The sequence below is a fragment of the Camelus dromedarius genome, chromosome 25 (genome assembly GCF_036321535.1).
Source record: "Camelus dromedarius isolate mCamDro1 chromosome 25, mCamDro1.pat, whole genome shotgun sequence".
Taxonomy (NCBI): Eukaryota; Metazoa; Chordata; class Mammalia; order Artiodactyla; family Camelidae; genus Camelus; species Camelus dromedarius.
The window spans coordinates 13,007,328-13,023,335 of record NC_087460.1 but is presented as its reverse complement, the minus strand read 5'-3'; the positions used below and the strand labels follow the sequence as shown (position 1 = coordinate 13,023,335).

General features: G+C 36.8%; 1 protein-coding gene across 6 annotated transcripts in view; it reads right to left on the bottom strand.

Moving 5' to 3' along the window:
* Positions 1–14,907, bottom strand: part of SLCO1C1 (solute carrier organic anion transporter family member 1C1) — a 50,987-nt gene extending 36,080 nt beyond the window's left edge. The window contains exons 1-3 of one of the 6 annotated variants that reach the window (XM_031444012.2): positions 14,576–14,907; positions 10,281–10,443; positions 8,979–9,120 (exon numbers count right to left, since the gene is read on the bottom strand). In XM_031444012.2, coding sequence (XP_031299872.1) covers positions 8,979–9,120; positions 10,281–10,409 — 271 coding nt within the window. In that variant the 5' untranslated portion in view covers positions 10,410–10,443; positions 14,576–14,907. The other 5 variants (XM_064479087.1, XM_064479089.1, XM_064479088.1 and 2 more) reach the window with 5 other exon arrangements.
* Between the last annotated feature and the right edge of the window lie 1,101 nt (positions 14,908–16,008).

The following is a 16,008-nucleotide window of genomic DNA, read 5'->3' as shown; positions in this document are numbered from 1 at the left end:
TCTTTAGATTCGTTACTTCAATCATCTCATTCCTTTATCAAAATATTTTCATAACCAACACTTCTACCTTATTTTCATCCAGCTTAATTATCTGTCCTTTTAAAGTGGTTTATCAGTAAATCAAGTAATAGAAGGCTTTCTTTAGTTGCTCTCTTAAATTTTCCCTGGTGATTTTGAAGTGAATTTTATTACTGTTTCTTCACTTGTTAACATTTTCTATTAAAACTTTTACTAGTTTCCCATTTGCTCTTGACATACATTATATACTCTTGCTTTAGCTGACATTCCTGAAAGAAAAAATAAAATGAACACAACTGTGCCTCACTTCAAATGAAATCAAATTATGAAAAACATGTTTATATGCTTTTTACAAAAATATGACTCAAAATAGAAATAAAAATTATTCCACGTAACTTCAGAAATATATCAGTTTTATATAACCCTCAATGTATGCCTCTATTTTATAAAATAGAAAATCTGTATAAAATATGACCATCTCTTTTTTAAAAAAATAAAGAATATTTTTTCTGAAGGTGGGACTTAGGTCCTCCTAAAATATCTCTAGTGAAGGAAGGATGTGATAAATTTTAGCTGATGGTGATGATAACTGATAAAACATATAAAAAAATAAAGAATATTTTTTCTGAAGGTGGGACTTAGGTCCTCCTAAAATATCTCTAGTGAAGGAAGGATGTGATAAATTTTAGCTGATGGTGATGATAACTGATAAAACATACTTTAGGAAGGATGTTCTCATGCTTTGCTGTGCACAAAAATTGCTGGAAAGGGATGGTGAGGGAAATAGAAATATTAAAAATGCAGAATCTTGGCAGCTCCTAACAGTTTATGATTCCATGGATGGGGAGGTGCATGGGGAGCAGGCCAAGAAATCTGCATTTTTAATACCAGCTTAAATATGCTGATGGAGATGGTTCTTGGAACATGCTTTGATAAACACTGTTTAGGGTCTTAGATTTAAAGGGGCTTTAAAGTTTTAGATATTTGCATTTGGAATATTTAGTTTTTAAGAACTGCAGTGCTAGCTGGAGTAAAACCTAGCAATTCTCCAGCAATTGATTGTGATGGCTGTTGGGTGGCCTCGCTTTGAAGTTCTCGATGTTTCCAATTTTCCAGAAAGAGTGAGTTTCCTTACATCTGTAAGCAATCATCTAATTTACTACTGTTTGTTCACATTGCCAGCTTTCGTCATGTGCGAAAAGAACAGCCTCGAGGACAATCATGACAGTGAGAAAAGTAGCTTGCTCCAGGCTACAGTGGCTCCAGGCTCTGTGGCTCCAAGAAGAATTAAACGTTTTTCAGTTTTCAGATTAAACAAAGACCTAACTGAGTGTGCGATTCCTCATTTAACATTAAGAAATTCTGTTATCATATCATATTGATAATTATGTCTATAGTTTTGCTGATCTGTCACAGTAAATCAACCAAACTAAAGTGAAAGCTGACTTTCAATTTATAGGTAATGTGTCCTTCCCCCGCCCCACTGCACCATCACCTTCCCTCCCCAACTCCCGGGCCACCAACACCTCACAGCAAAGAACTCACGTTTACAGACTAATTCTGTGTTACATTAGTGGGTTTGCCAAACAGTACATGATACCGTTTTAGTGTCAGTGATATCTACACAAGTTTTTGCCTCCTTTGCTTAGTATCCTTTCTTCTGAATTCTCAGAAGGTATACCTAGAAAATAAGTGGTGATGAGTAATGTAAAAAACCAAATTGGGCATCAAAATTCTTTCACATCTACTGTCACTAATTTCTGGAAAAGACAATAGGTCCAGAGAGTTTTACAAATACGTTTTCTCTCTCTCTCCCCAAACACCCCCCCACCCCAGTACTTCAGGTAATGGAAAAGAAAGCTACACAGCTCTTGCTATAAGAGTAATATGCCCTTGAAACCAAGCTAGACAAGGACAATGAAAGGAAAGATCAAATGCAGTTCATTCTAGAAGTGCAAAGGTACTACCAAAAAAATCTATTAATTAAAGCTCTATATTAAATAATGGAAGGAGAAGAATTCCATGATTGTCTTAAGAGATGTGGTAAAACCATTCGATATAATTAACCACTCATTTGTGATAAGAAAAAAAATTTTGAAAAAATCAGCTTTTAAAGTGTTTTCTATCAAAACCATACAGCACACATATTGTTTAGTGGTGAAGTTTTAAAAGTATTTTCATTAAGGTCAGAAGTGAGAGGAGGATGTCCTCTGCCACTGCTTCTATTCAACATAATTCTGAGGCCAAGAACAAGAAATAACAAATCTAAGAATTGAAAAGAATTGTACAAAATTGTCTTCTGTATCAGACAATATGATTGTTCGTAAAACTCTACAGCATCTAAAAACGATTAATTAAAATTAACATAAGTTCACTAGATTGCTGCTTACATATTTATACTGTTTCAGTGTTCCAGGAATTAATAAAAGGAAATGTAATTAAAAAGTTCTTTTCAAAATAGCAATATAACTTTATATATGTCGGAATACATCTAACAAAAGATTAGTAGTTTATTTATAGTTCATAAATATAATATTGAAAGCTATAAAAAAGGGCTGAATAAATGGAGAGATATACCATATTTATGGATGGAAAGACTCACTAATGTAAAATGTCAGTTATCTGGTTTGATATATAAATTCTATGCAATTTCAATCAAGCCAAAATAGGGTATTTCAGGGAACTTATCCAAGTATAGCCAAAAAAAAAAAAAAATTGATGGAAAAGTAGATTTTCCTACCTAATAGCAGAGCTAATTATAAAACTATAATCAAGAAGACAGTCTTGTATTGAGTTATGGATAAACAGACTTATAGAAAAGATTTGCACTTAAATGGTAGATAATATACGATAAAGAATGTATTGCAAATAATTGAGTTAAGTATATATTCAATTAGTGGTGATTGGACAATTAGTTACAATAACATAAAGAGATTGCTACCTGACTTTATATAAAAAATTTATTTTGAGGATGTACCTTTCTGGTCCAGCATGTAAGAAGCAGGAAGTAGCCATTACATCCTAACACCAAGTAAAAAGCCAAAAAATCAGCAGCTCTTCTTAAATCTGTCAGAGAGGTGGGGTCATAGGGCAAAATGCTGGCCCCAAAGTTGGAGAGACCAATAAGCAAATGCAGAGACTTGTGGCCCGCTGAAGCAGAATTCCACAAGAACAAATCTCCTTAGGAACAAGTGCTAAGGAAAGAGAACCCTGAACTATAACTGACAAGTTGCTGGAGGCTCAGCATGGACAATTCTGAGTGATAAAAAGCTCCAGGAGGACCTAGTGTTTGAAGTTCCCCACACTTTTGTGAGTTTTATTTCAAAAGCTCAACTAGGTTCTCACAGTGAATATTGGAGAGTAAAACTTTTTGGCTTCCTGCATGGAGAGGGGAAAGAGAACCATTTTGAAATATGCCAAGCACTCTGTTTTTCTTAAGAAAGCCTGACTTTAGGGGAAACCAGTTAATCAGAGTCTCACCTGCTGGGGCATGATCAGAGCCTAACTGACCTAGGGGAAGGGAAATACCCAACTCCAGCCGGCTCTAGCCATCCTGTCCCACTGATGGAGGTCAGGGGGCCTGAGAAGCATGTCTGAAGTTTACAGTCCAGAGGCACAGGCTCACTAAGAACCCCAGAGCCACAGGGCTATAGGATGCTTCCTTTTTCTCATATTTTACCATCACGTTACTAAAGGCCTATTTATAGCACTTTCTTTTACCCAGTACATCCTTTCTGGCTATGAAGGAAAAAAAAATTACGTATTAAAAATAAAAAGAAAAATATTTTTTAGAGACAGGGCAAGCATCAGAACCAGACATGGCAGAGATGTTGAAGTCCTCAGACTGAGAATTTAAGACAAGTATGATAAAGATGCCAAGAGCTCTAATGGATAAAGTAAACGGCGTGCAAGAACACATGGGCAATGTAATCAGAGAGATGGAAATTCTGAGAACTAAAAAAAAAGTGCTAGAGATCAAAAACACTGTAACAGAAATAAAGAACGCCTTTGATGGCCTTACTAGGAGGCTAGACACAGCGGAGGAAACAGTCTCTGAGCTTGAGGGTGCAGAAACAGAAAACCCCAAAACTGAAAAGCAAAGGGGAAAAAGACTGTAAAAAACAGAACAGAATATCCAAGGACTGTGGAACTACAAACGGTGTGATGTACAGGTAATGGGAATTCTAGAAAGAGAAGAAAGAAGGGAATATTTAAAACAATAGTGACTTAGAATTTCTACCAAATTAATGTCAGACATGAAACCACAGATCCAGGAAGCTAAGAGAACGATGCGCATGAGATACGCCAAAAAATCTGAACTAGACATGTTATTTTCAAACTATAGAAAATTGAAGATAAGGAGAAATTTCCTCAGAAAAGACAAGGAAAAATCCCACCTTACCTATAGAAGACAGAAATAAAAATTACATCTGACTTCTTCTCAGAAACCGTGCAAACAAGGAACGAGTGTAGAGAAATGTTTAAAGTGTTGAGAGAAAAACTCCACCAACCTATAGTTCTGTATGCTGTGAAGTCATTCTTCAAAAGTAAAGAAGAAATACTTTCTCAGACAAACAAATATTGAAATGTGTGTCCAGTAAACCTGCCTCTCATGAAATGTTAAAAGAAGTTCTTTAGAGAAAGGAAAGTTGATAAAGTTTGGAAACTTAGATCTACATAAAGAAAGGGTGAGCATCAGAGAAGAAATAAGTGGAGGTAAATGAAAAACTTATTTTTATTATTCTTAATTGATCTGGCAGATAATGGTTTGTCCAAAAATAATAATATCAACAATTTATTCAATGATGTATTCTTATGCATGATGTACGTATGCTTACGTATAAGTGAAATTGAATGACAGGAATGATACAAAGGATAGGAAGGAGGAAATAAATTATTTTGTTATTCTAAGGTACTTGCACTACCCAGGTAGTGGTATAGTTATTTAAAAGTGGACTTGGATTAGTTGTAAATATATATTGCAAACTCTACAGCAACCAAAAAAGCAGGTGAGATAAAGAAGTGTAACTGATATGCTAATAAAGGGCAGAAGATAAAATATTATCAATGGTTAATAAAAACCAGAAAAGGCAGAATAAGAGTGGAAGACAAATAGAGGAACAAAGAGCAAGAGCAACAGATAGAAAATAGTAACAAATATGGTTGACATTAATCTGTATCAGTAATCACTTTGAACATCAACAGTCTGTATGCACCAATTAAAGACAGATTGTCAGAATGGGTCAAGATTTTGTCTACAAGAAACTCACTTTACATATAGACACCTACAGATTAAAAGTAAATGGATGGAGAAAGATACGGCGTGCTACCAGGAATCAAAAGAAAGCAGGAGTAGTATATTAAATTCAGACAAAGCAAGAGTTCAGACCAAGGAACGTTATCAGGGCCGTTACATAATGATAAAGGAGTCAATTCTCCAAGATGACGTAACAATCCCTAATGTGCATATGCTAGTAACAGAGTATCAAAATACGTGAGGCAAGACTGGTAGAACTTCAAGGAGAATTAGAAGAGTCAACTGTTACAGTTGGAGGCTTCAACACCCCTCTATCAGAAATGGACAGATTTAGCAGAAAGAAAATCTAAAAAGATAAACTCAACACCACCAATCAACTGGCAATATGTAGATAGTAGATATCTACAGACTACTTCATCAATAATAGCAGAATATACAACATGGAACATTCACCAAGAGAGACCACATTCTGGACCACAAAATACACTGTAACAATCATGCTCCTTGGTTTTAACCCAAAAGAGCAGAAAATCTATGTCCCCACAAAAATCTGCACCCACAGATGTTTATAGCAGCTTTATTTGTAATTGCCAAAAAACTTGGAAGCGATCAAGAAGTCCTTCAGTAGATGAACAGATAAATAAACTAAGGTTTCCATCCAGAAAATGGATTATTATTCAGCGCCAAAAAGAAATGAGTTACCTAGTCATGAAAGGACATGAAGGAACCTTAAATGCTTATTGCCATGTGAAAGAATCCAATCTGAAAAGGCTACATACTGTATGATTCTGAATATATAACATTCTAAAATAGGTAAAACTGCAGAGGCAGCAAAAAGATCAGTGGTTGCCGGGGGTAGAGGGGAGTGGTGGGTGAACAGGCAGAGCACAGAGGATTTTTAGGGCATTGAAACTACTCTGTATGATACTTTAATAGTGGATACATGTCATTATACATTTGTTCAATCCCAGAAAATATACACCACCAAGAATGAACCCTAAGTGAACTCTGGATGATACTGAGGTGTTATTGTAGGTCATTGATTGTAATGAACATACCACTCTGGGCAGGGTGTGTATGGGAAATCTCTGTACCTTCCACTCAATTTTACTGTGAACCCAAAACTGCCTTAAAAAACAAAGTATGCCTAAAAACATCTACATCAAGTTGACTAAATACTAAAATGTAAAAAGCAAAAGTTTTAAAATATTTAGAAGAAAACACATGAAAAAATACTTGAAACAAAGAATTAGTATCTGGAAATGTTAAGGGCTTGATATAGAAAACATTTTCTTGGCTACTCTCTGACATTGTTGGAGAAAGATTCCTTGTTATGAAAAAATTCTTTACTTGGGAAGAAACTGACTGTCCAGTATGTGGATGTTAGATGATCATGTCAATTGATGTCAAAAGATAAATGAAATTGTTCTGTTAAAAAAAAAAGAGAAGAATTTAAAGTGTGAGAAAGAGGGTAGAAATGAGTACAGAATCCTGGAAGGAAGGAATGTGGAGAGAGACGAAAGGAGTAAATTAAGATTACAGCCAGGAAACCCACTTTTCTGGAAAACTGTTAATTAGAGCGACATGTGATATTTGGGATAAAGTCTCGCAATGGAAGGAAGGGGGCTTTTATTTCATCTAATCCAGTAAACAATTTCTATCCTTAGAATGGTCTGGAAGGATTACTGTGAATTTGGACTCGGGTCCTTTGTCACTTCCTGTGAAACATCAGTACCCTTTATCAAACATAGATTCTCTCCATTTGTGCATTGGGATCTGGGAATCCAACGAAAATTGTGGACCAGATTCTAAGTCTTTTCAGCTCTGACAAGTTTTTACACAATAATCTAGAGCAAGCAATAATCAAAGAAAACCTTCGTATGTAATTTTCTATCTGCTCATTTCTTCTTTCTTCTGTAAAACTGATCCTTTTGATTTGCACCAGCTGCCTCTTCCTACTTGCTTCTTCTCCTGATGCAGTATACCCTTACCTTGACTCTCCGTGGCCTTTCATTAATTTGGGATTCAGTTTTTAGGTAGGGCAGGCATCAAGGAATAAATCAACCATCCAGTCCTATCTAAGGAGTTTACACAAGGGAGTGATATGATCAGATTTTTCAGAAACTTGTTACACAAGGTGCAGCCTATTGACTAATAGCGTTAACATCAGGTGGTGCTTGTTAGATACGCAGACTCTTACCTCCCTTCCTACAGAATCAGTCTACGCATTTTATTTTAACAGAATTATCCAGTCATTTGTGTGAACATTCATGTTTAACTAGCACTCAACCAAGAAATCTTTCTGGTAGGATGATGAAAGATGGATTTGGGAAGCAAAAGTTGACCTATTCACTCTCTTCATTCTGTCATATTTAGAGTAAAAACTGAAATATACAGTGTGAACTTGCAGGATCGGGCCACCCCAGATGGCTGTTCCCCTGCTCTCTGTATGTCCCCTACTTGACCAGTCCCTGAGTCACCTACACTCTGCTCACAGGACTGCCATCCTACGTATTTGCCCCCATCCCCACTAGTGATTGCTCTAACTTTAGACCAGAACTTCACTCTAGGATAAGATAGCTTATCAAAGAGGCGGTGAGGGGCGTGCCCCTCTATTGGTTTCCCTGGTAACCAGTGAGCCAACCTGAAGTCAATTGCCCCTATAAGCGGTGACCTCCCCCCCCCCCACCCCGGAAGTGAAAGCCGCTGCCATGGCCGGTCTGCTGCCTGCCCTGCAGGATGGTGTGTCGTCTCCGGACCCTGCTTCAGACATGTAAGATTCCCCTCTATCCACTCAACCACTGATGTCTCTGTTGCTGGCTCCGGGCTCTTCTCTTTGCTCTTGAAGCTGGGCGAGTACAGGGCTTGCAGGCGGGCAGAGTGCAGCCTAATAGAACTTAAAAAGTAATTATTGAAAAATATTCCTTCCTGCTTCTGAAAATTCAAGTGAAGCTGCACCTGCAGCCGTCAGAGATTTTACTGTAGCATATATTTGAGTCCCAACAGGCAGTAAGGGTCACAGAGGCTACTCATTTTGTTTACTTCAACAAAAAATCAAAGCCTCTTAGTTTATAGTTCAAGAAGCTGACTAAGTGGGATTACAGTCTTTAAACAGTGTCGAAAGTCACTTAGTCTTTTCAAGTTCTCGGAGGACACGTATAGTCAATGGCTAACCAAAGACTCGGGAGAGCAGAAAATTTTTTGCCTGCTTTGCTCTAGCGTTCTTCTTAATCGAATCCCTTTCTTTTCTTTCCAGGCTACTGGGCAGGAAAAAAAAAACCCTTTTATGGTTTACCTTCTTCTTAAATCATTACAATACAGTATTGTAGGGCTCATTTGGATTTTTCTGAACTTTGAATCACAGGGATTCCAGGATATATAATTCTTCCTACATTCTTTTAACTCAAAATACCAGCAGCATCTTTCTGTCTCTCCCAGAAAATTCCCTCAAATGCTGATTAGAAACTGAATTGTGTGAGTCATGTAATAGTGAACACCTGGGGCAGGATGTTAATTGCTGTTTGCTTGGAGAAAACAAATTGCCTTTACTGTAGCATAAGGTCATGGCAAATTCTGCCTAAATCAGATTTTTACAATTAGGGTCTGATTCTAGCAGACAGCAGAAGGCAGTGAGGTTGTCACTTAGTCAGTCATGCCTAGAAACCTTGTACTTAAGTAAAGTCAGGGCATCTGCAATACCTACCAATTTCAAAACTACCATCAATAACTCCCACCAGTGAAGAAGGGATATCAAACCTTCTCTCTATCTGCGTGATGGTGCTCTTCAGATAGCCTTCTGCCAGGGCTTTGGCAAAGTACACGAAAGACAAGGCGCCCAAGAACACCTGAAAAACATGAAAGGCAAACTTAGTCTAACTCCAGCCTGACACATGACTGGAAGTTTACTAAACAAAGAGGCAAAAAACGCAAACCAGGAACCATGTAGCAAGCTCGTTATCGCTGAAGATTTCAGTCAAGCACAATAATAGGCTTCCTGCCACCTCAAGCTCGTGTGGAGTTCTAAAAATTCAGATTCTCCTGGAAATGACAGGTTTTTATTCATAGGGTATGTTGAATTCCTTTTTTTTTTTTTTTTTCCCTCACTTTCTCCCTTCTTCCCCCAAAGGATATTCAGAGTTGTCTTAGCTTCAAAAAGAAGATTCGTTGCAGGTGAAGCAAAGAGAGGAAGAAGCCATTGAAAGGTAAGAAAATTAAACGAAAACCATAAGCCACACACTTAATGCCTTTTCCCAAATCTAGAACTCATGATTGTGTATTTCACAGAGATGGTGCATGTTTCAGCAGGGAACATAATAGCCTGAAAAAGCAGAACTACTGTTCTTTGTGTTTAAATTCATATTCAAGTTAAATTCATACTCAAATTCTTATTCAATGAAAAAAATATATTTTTGGTATCTGGCTTACGTATTTTGCTAGACCTGGGTCTGTGATGGCGTATTCATTAGGCAGGTTAGCATTTACATGAAAAAACATATGTATATATATTTGTTGAGTGAATGTTTGATACAAAGAAAGAACAAGAACTTGGAGTCACATGGAGCCCCATTTAAAAGGCAACCTTGTTCCTTACCGTCTGGCCAGGAAAGTCAAATTTTTCATTTGTACAATGGGAATAATATGGATGTTTCCTTGATTAAATGTTATAACGGCATAGCGTAATGTCTGGTACCTGGTAGATATTTAATAAATACTAGTTTCTTCTACCTCTCTCCTTTCTGTTCAGGAGGGGCATTCAAATCAGCCAGGAAAGTAATATTTAGTAATTTAACCTACATGGTCAAAGACTGCTTTCACTGCCCAGCAAGGTGTGGTTTTCATAAATTCCATCTAAGACCACTTTTTAAAAAAGAAAAAAATAGTCTCACTTCTAGCTACAACGTATAGAAAATATCTGGATTGAGAGCCAAGAGCATGGACTGCACTGAATTCTCTGGTGCTTTTCAGTTAACCACTTGTGGTTGTTTAGCATTTAATTGTCTGTTACCTTTAGTTCACCGCAGCAGGGCTGTTTCTCCTCTGAGGAGGGGTGTTCTGTTTTAAAGGAAGGCCTCTCAACAGGTTGCACTGAATTTTTGCTGAATAACTGGGTATTTTCTTTGGATGAAGTGTCCATTATGAAAACCTTCCTTGACTCTGATCTGTCAAAGCTGATTTTTAAAAGAGAAAACAAAAAATTTAATTCTAGTCCACATAGTTTATTAAATGAAGTTTTTATTTCACAGTGTTATCACAATTCTGTAGACATCATAACTTGACATTGAAGCTACCTGATTTTATCACAGTAAGTTGGCAAAGTTTTTCTATTAAAATCAACCAGGATATTTGATTAAGTAATCCTGCCATTGGGATTCTGTAGCCAGCGTTCTTTCTCAATCCGTCCAGTTTAAGCCTCATTATGGCAAAGAATAAATTTAGGTGTTGCCTTTGGAATAAATAACAAGGAAGAATTTTGCTAACTTTGTGGTCTTGCCAGCTTAAACTAGCAGCAAACGGCAAAGGAGGATGAGGAATTCAGCCATTTGAACATTGATTCATTAGCATCAAGACTTTAAAGCCTTTAAATCTATCATCTTAGCAGAATGGATAGAAAAGATTGATGCCCCTGGTCGATGCTTGTAGCACGCTGTGATTCCTATAGGTCTGCAGCATCCAAAGTAAGGCTTAAGATGGGGTGGGGGGACCAATTTGTGTATCATTTTAGTTTGACACTTAAGGAAGCAGCATGATTTGTGCCTGAGGCATAGATTTAATTCAGGCAAAAGTAGTCTTTGGTCTGCCTTTAAAAGTAAGAATGATGGCCTCCCTGCTGGTGTCTAATTTCCCATCCTCCTGGGCAGATTCACAGAGTCTGAATCTATTTTCCCCTTTGTTCACACCAATATTTACATATCCTGTGCCCTCTCTTCTTCAGGATTCCATATAGCTCAGTGCCTGCCTGATTAAGTCTTCTAAGTGATGAATTTAAAAATAACTTCTGGATCACTGTGATGTTTGTCAGATGATGCATTTGTACATTAATAGAGATCTTCTGTATTCTCGTCACACTAACTGAAAGAATAAAGTTAGAAGTAAAAATTTAATGTATGGTGGTAGAAATTTAGGGTTATTCTCTCTATATACTAACTTGACTTAATGTAATGCTTGTTCTGTGTTGATGAAACCTCGTCTTTCATAGTTTGATTTCATAGATAATGTCTCAAGCTGAAATATCAAGAAATAGGATACACAATTTATTTTGAAAGATGGAGTTAAATATCAGAAGAAAGACCTAAAAGATTTAAAATTGGAGGGGATTCCTCCAGGGATTGGGAAATGGGTTGACAAAGGTAGGGCAAGGACATTTTTTTAAATTTATTATTAGACTTTTAGATTATTTAATTTCATAAACATACATAAGTTTAACTTAAAAGGGGACAAAGGAAAGTGAGGAAAACAGAAAAGAATTTTAAAGCCAAAAAACTAAAGAGCAGAGAATTCTAAACAAGAGCAAAAGCCAAAGACACAAGAATATGTTAGCTCTAAACACAAGTGTTTAGAATAATCTAAAATAAAAATAATCCAAAATAGATAGGAATAACTTTAAAGTCTTGACAAAATGGATAATTTTCTAGCAAATATAAATTACCTGTATTGATGCAAACCAGGAGAGAAAAATAGCCCAGGAAGACATTAACAAAAAATACTCTAAAACTATCCCCTAAACAAAAATACTAAGGGTAGATGATGTAATACCCTTCAAGGAAAAACAGCAGATGATGGAAACAGATGTTAATAGTCTCCATTCATTTGACAAAGGCAGAATTATCTTGGTAATAAAATCTCATTAAGTTAGCCCAAAAAGGGAAACTTCAGAGCCAACCTAGAGATGCTAAAATCCTAAATAAAATACTAGCAGATACAAATTAATTAAAATTCTATAAGTTTTTTTAATGAAACAATTGATATTAGGAACTTTATTCACCTAAATCATCGCATTAAAAATTCAAAATGTTATATATATCAAAACATTGTATACCTTAAATATTTTATTTTCAATTATATCTCAATAAAGCTAGAAAAAAATTCAAAATGAAAAATATGAAAATCTCAATAGATGCAAGACATCAGGTGATAAAATTCAACATCTAATCATGATTTAAAAAAAAATTCTAAGAAACTGAAGACATAGACATTCTTCTTTACCATCTAATACCAACTTCATATGTCCATCAAATCGCTAAAACTAGTTTTCCAGAGCAATGTTTTGCCAGAACAATGAATGAGTGCTTGGGGACCACTGGGTTAAATAGATTTCTTTACTGCAAAACTATTGAGTACCTTTAATTAAACTCTTGGAGAGATGCATTACTTAGTTAAAAAAAAGAAAATCAAAACAACAAAATGACCTAAGTGTCCAACAAATTATGGTATACTCACACAATGAAATCTTTTGAAATCACTAGAAATTAGTGTAAAGAAGTAAATATAGTCATGTAGAACTATTTTTTATTACCTTGTTGATTTGAACAATAAATACTGCAGAACAACATATGTAACACTTAAAAAAGAAACACACATATATTCACAGGTGTATATACATAGAAACAGAGGTTCATAAAGTTTATAAAGAAAAGGTCAACATTTGGTGACATTGCAGATGATTTTTTTAAAATGTTTTGTGTGTCCCTATTTTCTAATTTTTTTGTAATGAACATACATTTCTTATATGAAAATTATTTTGAATATTAAACACATAGAAATATCATCAAGCAAGAACTATATGCCGGAAAGATTTTAAAATGCAAAATGAATAATGTCAAATTTACAGTGTGAAACACAATCCTCTTCCACAAATTAAACTATGGAATTCAAACAGGCCTACTGTTTTAGGGGTTCAGATATATTATTTCTGGTCAATCATAATTTTAAAGCTGGTGACCAGCAAATAAATTGTTTAATAATAAAATATACTACCACTTATACTAAATGCATCTTTAAAAGATTCAAAGGGTTACATCTAGAATGCTAATGCTAAAGAGGAAAAAAATGTTGAAAAAAACGTTAAAAACTTGAGACACCAAAATACACTGTCTTATATTTAAAGACATTAACACCAAAATCACTCTAACCAGAATCAGAAGCGATAACAGAAACAAGAGAACTGTAGTCATTCTGGCTGATGGTGTGTTGAGCCAAAATAACATCTAGCTTAAAATATTGACATTGCATAGTTTGAAACTACAATTTCATCTTGATGGCTAATTTGCATAACCTCAAGTATCGTCTGTTTCAAGGAGGCTATGTTTGCAAGCATTGAAAAGAAGGGGAGAGGTGAGTGGAGAGAGAGGGCATGCATGCGGGCTCTCTTTCCCTCTCGCATTCTCCCCATTAGCAATTGCAGAAGTAAAGTAAAAACACAGTTATTTAGCAGGATTTGCATTTGGCAAATCCTTATTTGTTCTGCTACAGACTTCTGCAAAGTTTTCATCCAACACCCTGAGTTGGAGTGTAATTTACCCTGGAGGCCAAAGAAAAATGAGCCAAGTTCTTCATTCAGTTTGTTTTTTTTTTTTTAATGGCATTTTCTGTTCACATGGGTCAGAGAAGCAATCCTCCAGTCTTTCAAGAGGGCAGGTACACAGACTAGGAAGGGAGTAGCTGGATCATGCAGATATACTGACCTCCATGCCCTGATCCCGTGACACACTCCATCCAGCAGTCAGCCTCCGCAGACCCCACAAAGTCACAAAGGCAGCCACTGCCATCACTTTCTTTTCTGAGTCATCTCACAAGAGGATAACCTCTGCGTGAGCTTGTCTCCTGGACACCAGCATCCCTCCCTTCAGGAGGGAAGATAACCTCATGGTACGTTCTAAGGAAGAGGGGTTCCCTTCACTACAAGGAATTGTTTGTGTCAGATGCAGATTTAATAAGGACGGTTTATGTGCCAGGTATCTAATAAACTTTTTGCTAATCCTTGAAACAACTCAACAAAGTTAACAGTATAATTCCCATTTTATAGAAAAAAAAATATGACTCAAGAGCAGTTAAGTGGCCTGTCAAAAACAACCCAACTAACAAGCCTCAGAGTCAAGATCTGAATGCAGATCTGAGTTTGTCTGACTTCTTGAACCGATATCCTCTCCCACTTCCACCAACCTAACAAGGGCCCCTACACGTTTCAGAAGTGTTGTGGATAAGACACGTGTCATGCAGAACATGAGAGTTTTTGTTAACCTCTCTCCTGTGAGAATCTGATATGATCATAATAAAATACGGAAGCAGAGAACCGGATCTTACCTGGAGGTGAAGGTCAGACAGGCAGTTCCTCTCAACGTGCCCAGCAAGAGGCTGGACCACGCTCCGCAGACGGAAAGAGAAAGCAGGTGGAGTCTCCAGCAGCTTTGAGCAGTTTTGCCAGGTGGGGAGAGCCTGGATGGACACAGACAGAGCAGATTAGGGGAAAGAAAAGACGAAGGGCATGGTCTCACCCCTGGCCAAACCCTTTTCTTTTCTCTTTCCTCCTGGCCTCTTTTCTCTGGCAGTCTGCAGGGAACAGGCCACGCTGGCAAAGCCACTGACGTGCATCTCAGCTCCCAGGGCACAGAAAGAGCTGAAGCCTTTGAGCCATTTCTTTGCAATTTGCTGCGAGTTTAAGGCCACACGTGATAAAGCTTTCTTTATGGAGAGAGTGAAAAAAGAAAAGACCACTTGTGATCTTACTTGCTGATTCCCAGAAAACACAACTCTGCAGGGGGCAGAGGGTAAGGGAACAGAGCAGGAGGAGGGACGGAAGTCTATAACAAAGATCTCTCCTCCTCCTTCCAAGAACATTTTAAGCCAGCCGCTCCTTGAGGACATCACTGGAATTCTTCTTTTAAAAAAAAAAAACGGGGGCTGGGGGGTGCTCATAGGCTAATTCTCTGTATGGTTTCTTCTCCCGTTGGGATTCTTTCTAGAATCTGCAGGGACCACGTGTTGGGTCAGGACCAAGGCTTTGTAGAGTTCTTTCCAGAAAGTGTTAATTGTCAGAGATATGGTCAGTTGCTCACAACCACAGTTACTATGAATCTTCAAAGTAGAAAAAAAGGAAAACATTGAATTTTGGGCGTTCAGTTATTTATTCGATCTAAATTCCAAGAAAAGAGAACTCCTTGCACTGAGAAATTTTACAATTCTAATAAACTCTTTTTTCAAGAGTACCATTTTAGAGGAATTTCAGCAGTATCAGCTTGCATGTGGTTTATGTTAATAAATGAATTTGCTACTGGAATTATCTCAGATCCACCTTTTTTAAAAAAAAAAATTGTTGTGATGCTAACTTGGTCACTTTACTGAGCCTCAACTTCTTCCCCTGTAAAGCAAACTTTTTACTTTAAAGAGATTTACAGAGTGGTTTTAAGGATTAAATTATATCATGCATTCAAAAATATTCCACATATGTTTGCTTATATGTGGAATCTTAAAAAAGAGACACAAATGAACTTATCTACAAAATAAAAACAGACTCACAGACATACAGAACAAACTTATGGTTACCGGCAGGGGAAGAGGGTGGGAAGGGATAAATTGGGAACCCCAAAATTGTACCTCTTGGGGAATGATGGAAATTTTAGCTATCTTGATTGTGGTGGTGGTCATGGGTGTACACATCTATCAAAATGCATCAAATTGTACATCTGAAATATATGTAGTTTACTGTACAGGAACCATCCACAATGAAGGTGTTAAAA